Source organism: Protomyctophum bolini (assembly GCF_963924005.1).
Source record: "Protomyctophum bolini genome assembly, chromosome: 8".
Lineage (NCBI taxonomy): Eukaryota > Metazoa > Chordata > Actinopteri > Myctophiformes > Myctophidae > Protomyctophum > Protomyctophum bolini.
Genome location: NC_137869.1, coordinates 33,588,934 through 33,593,735, shown reverse-complemented (window position 1 = coordinate 33,593,735; position 4,802 = coordinate 33,588,934). Strand labels below are relative to the sequence as shown.

The 4,802-nt window shown below is 43.8% G+C and overlaps 1 protein-coding gene across 1 annotated transcript; it reads right to left on the bottom strand.

The window, feature by feature from the left end:
* Positions 1-233: 233 nt before the first annotated feature.
* foxf2b (forkhead box F2b) lies at positions 234-4,471 on the bottom strand. The gene is made up of 2 exons (XM_080770087.1): positions 2,939-4,471; positions 234-959 (listed from the first exon to the last, which is right to left on the bottom strand). The coding sequence occupies exons 1-2, from the start codon at positions 3,909-3,911 to the stop codon at positions 799-801; spliced, it is 1,134 nt and encodes a 377-aa protein (XP_080626213.1). The 5' UTR covers positions 3,912-4,471; the 3' UTR covers positions 234-798.
* Positions 4,472-4,802: the final 331 nt, after the last annotated feature.

Sequence of the window (4,802 nt, the reverse complement as noted above, 5' to 3'; positions counted from 1 at the left end):
CATAATGGTGATTTGTTTTTACTATAAAAGTGACTAGGCCATTATTATTTTTAAGAACTGAATTGTGCATGAAACTGTAAGGGTAATATAAACGACAAGAATACGTTTAAAATGGAAACATTTCACTAAGAATAATTATCAATGGTAGCTATATATTATATTAATGATTTCATAGATTATTCCTAAATGGATAGAAATACGTAGACATTGAGCAGGCTGTTTATGTAGCCTAAAATATAACAGCTTTATTGAAACTTTTTACAAGACAAAACTGAGCAAATGTCAAAGGATTATACAATAAGTGCAAGGTTTGTTGCAGTTCATGTTAGCCTATAAAGCAATGTGTGTAGTGTAGTTACTCTAATACAATAGAAAATAGCTATGCAGAATATATTTGTTTGCACGTATTATAACGGCAAACACATTAAAGTCGTGTTTTAGAAACTTCTTTTGAAGAAGAAAACGCTTGTCAGGGATCATTCATTTTTAGACGAAGAAGTGGTTCCATGGGCCTTTGGTTTGGTATTTCTTCATTCAGTTCCTTCAATCGCCACTGATGGCTATTTAACTGCATGGGACCAACAGTCTGAAAACTAAAACCATATTACATCCTGTTATGAGTGCACCATAAACTGGCCTATTGTTTGTTCTCGTCAATAACGTGAGGGCCATGTCATTACTTTTTTTTTTTACCGTCGACTTCATTTTATTCTCATTTATCTCTCTCTCTCTGCTCTCCGTGTGTGTCCACATTCAATCCTCCATGCAGCGGCACGGATTACGTGTGGCCGGCCACGCTCACATCACGCAGGGTTTGATGTCCTGGCAGACACTCTGGTGGTGGTGATGATGGTGATGGTGATAGTAAGATCCACTGGTCGATGGATGGAATGACGAGATGCCGTTAAAGTTCAGCACAAAATCTTTCCTGTCGCAATGGCTCTGATAACGTGGAATACCTGGAGAGAAGGGAAATACACGTGGTTATATTATTTATTTGTAGTTTAATCAAGTCAGAATTCGGGGTATAGGTAATAAATGGAGGGTCTATGACATATTACAATTATAATCGCCATAATAATATTATTATGCAATTAGGCTATATTTAATGTTGCAACCGTCGACTGTTGTGTAGTTCAACATTTAGGCATAATTTAGGCATAATCTTTCAGACGCCAGTATAGCCATACCTTTTAGATTTTTGACACTTGCAATGGAATTAGGTTTGTATCATTTTAGCTGGTACACTAATGAATGTATTGCATGCAGCTCTCATTTAATTATGTTTTGTGTTTTGTGTATATGCCTATATCTGTTCGTGGTTCACTTTGGGGCACTAATTTAGATTAAAAATAGATTATTAAAATAATATTAATGGTAGTTTGTAATCCTATATTAATCAATTTAGCAGTTTTTCAATTTCCATAAATCAAAAAGGAGCCTTAAAATAGGCCACAACTTCCTTCGGTGCAGTGTTGACGCAGTTGCATACAATATCTGTGTCCCAAATATAAATGTAAAAAGAAAGGAGCACTTTTCCCCAAAATGTTAACCCAGGCCGCAGCTATTCTATAATGCATATTGCTCATTTTACGCATGCATGAAAAAACAAGTTTATACTTGATAATGATACATCATATATTCTTCATTATACTGTCAGTGGCATGCAGTCATACTCATGTCCCGGCGTTCATATTCCAGAAACAGAGAAATAGATGAAGGTGATACTCAGAGCTTCATCAAGGTCATAAGGACTCCAGATGTGACGGCCGCACGCGCAGCGCAGGGTGTTTTTCACAGGAATACAGCAGGCTTTATCCTCCAGAGTCCTAACTTATGACTCGCGTCCGTTTTCAGAGACAACAAAAGTCTTGAGTGACAGCGGTTATTGGGCACACATTGCCCCGCATACGTTAACGGTCAGCCGTCCCGAATAATAATATATAAGACGGTATACAGTTTAACAAGTCCTTCCGTATCTTGTAGATATGTTGGTGGTTTAAAATGTTCTCCGGTGTGTGGTCCATGCATGCCGCAGCTTTTGTTTAGTTAACCCCCAAGACCCTTTGGCTTCACGATGGGTTATATGGCTTCGAGAAATCCCTAGACTTTAGTAAAACCACAGTGAATTATGTTAAACAAAATGTGAATGAACTGGGACACGAATTAAGCTTGCGTTTGCTATGTAATTCTCGTTTTCTAAATTCTAACTTTACTATACTAGGCCCTTATGGCAGTGTCTTGTGCAGGCTATATCCCTTTTGGCCTCTTATCTCTTTTGGCACGTTTCTGATGCAATAGGGCAGGCTAATGGCGGATTAGTGATTACGTATAGACTAAATATTTATTAGACAACAGTTTATTAAGATTGAAATACATTTTTAGCTCAAATTGCATGGGTCCACGTCCACATAGGCCTACATACAGTAGGCTATGCTATCGCCATTTATTCACTTATTTGTTCAATTATTATTACAAATATTTAGCCTTGTATTATATATGAAGTTCAACATAGGGACATTTTAACAAGAAAACATGGATTTATTCATTTAAAAAGTTCCGTATCCTATGTGGATGTATCATTTTCATAATAATAGCAAATTAATAATATACAGTAGGATATATATATATTTGTATGTATCCTAAATATTAACTATTATAGCCATGTCATTTTATACGTTTCTGGAATTCGACACTTATTAAGAGGAATTCGTTGAATGTTATTCCATTTTCAGTCAATAAATCCTAAAAGCCTATAAAAATGTTACGGTTACGGCCTTATGACGCACAAAACCACTGCATGGACAACTGGTTTTATGGCCTGTCATGGGCCACACGTCCATTGTGATATAGGCCTATTTGATTATACAAAACATTAAGATACATAGCAGACAGAGGATATATATGCAGCTAATCTCCAGGTTTACTTAAAGCTTACCTGATATGTCAGTGTTATGAGTGTCTCTGGCGTTCTGGTGAAGATAGCTCTGCTCCAGGGAATAATGTGACATGCCCGAGTGTAAACCCGAGGATGAGGGGCTATTGGAGGCTAAGGGCTGCTGCTTGATGTAAGGAGACCCGCCGGAGGACGCCCAGTGCGCAGACGTGCTGGCATACGGCGAATGGCCGTCCAGCGCGCTGGCCATGGCCGGAGAGGATGGGACGGGGCTGCTACTACTGTCTGGTCCATATTCTCCGTTGGATGGCACAGGGCAGCTCGCCATGTATGTGGACCCGGGGCTCGGGGACATGTGTGGGACGTGGTGGCCGCCGCTCAGCCCGTCGTAGCCCCCGGCCATTGAGTTGCTCATCATGTCCAAGTTGTAGCCATTGCCGTGACAGGCAAGAGATGCAGAAGGCGCCTGGAAATCAAAGCTCTGTGGTAGAATTGAGGTGCCAAATCCTATGCCGTTCATCATCCGATACATGGGCTTCAAAGCTTGACATTTTCTCCTAAACCCTCTGGGTCTGCGGCGGAACGAGCCCTCTTCGAACATGAACTCACTCGCCGGATCAATAGTCCAGTAGTGGCCTTTCCCCGGCCTGCCCAGTCCTTTGGGCAACTTAATGAAGCACTCATTAAGCGACAGGTTATGCCGAACAGAGTTTTTCCAGCCCTGGTACGATCCCCTGAAGAATGGGAACCGAGCCTGGAGGAACTGATAGATCTCACTGAGCGTCAGGCGCTTAGTGGGAGAGCTCTGTATTGCCATAACGATCAGAGCTATGTAGGAATACGGTGGTTTCTCCGGTCTCCTTAGACCAGAGCTCGCCTTCTTTCCCTTAGCGGCGGCTGATGAGCTCTCCGAAGCGGCCTGTGGGCTCAGCATGGCGGGGTGAAGGACGCCGGACACCGGGCTGGATCTCAGAGGCGGAGGGTCCAGCTGCTGCTGAGAGGTCTCGGTCGTCATGTCAGCTCTGACGCACAACCGGCGTAGCTAAGCAATGACGTGAGGTGAAGGAGAGGGGGAAAAAGATAGAGGGTATATTATAGACTCTGGGTATATGGATAAAGACTATACGTATACAATCCGATGGCGAAGTTCCTTTTTGATGTCCTGTAAAGGGGGAAAATGGATGAATCGTGCTATAGCCTATAGGCTATTCTCCCGTTACGCAGAGGATGCACGCGGCGATCACGCACTGTCAGAGAAAAGAAGAAAGTGCGGGGGAGCTGGTTATCCAGAGTGCACAGTTTTCGAACCGAGCCGCGTCACAGTGTCACAGACAGTGGTGCTGAGAGCTGCTCTGCAGGGGCGCGCCGGGTGGCCATCGTCTGCCTTAATCTCTAAAGTGAAGGAAACGCGAAAACCCCTCGTCTTAGTGCGCGTTGCTGTGCAGCCAAACAAAGTTCGACCACCTATCATTTCATAAATCTTTCTTTCCTCTGCAGGACCCCCCTCCCCATCCGCACTCGGCAAATCTCCCTGAAATCAGTGACGACAAGAGGCCCCCCCTCCTTACCCCGCTGCCAAATCTGGCCCATGTCCAGTCGTCGTCCGGGCAGGCGGCGCTGCAGCAAAGTTAAAGCCCCTCCATTCCCTCTCATTTTTCTCCCTCTCTCCCTCCCTCCCCCTAGCTCCCTCCCTCCGACATCCTCCTCTCCTCTGCACACTGCACAGTTCAGGACTACACGCAATTAAGCCATCGATCAAACCTCCTTCAGACATTCCAATCAACAGCGCCACACGCCACGCGCTCAAGGTAAAAAACGAGGTTTTCCCCGCTCTTGATTTCAGAGTGTGCTGCTGCTGCTGCACAACGGAAACATTCCCCTGACGTGAAATGCACTGGACTGGACA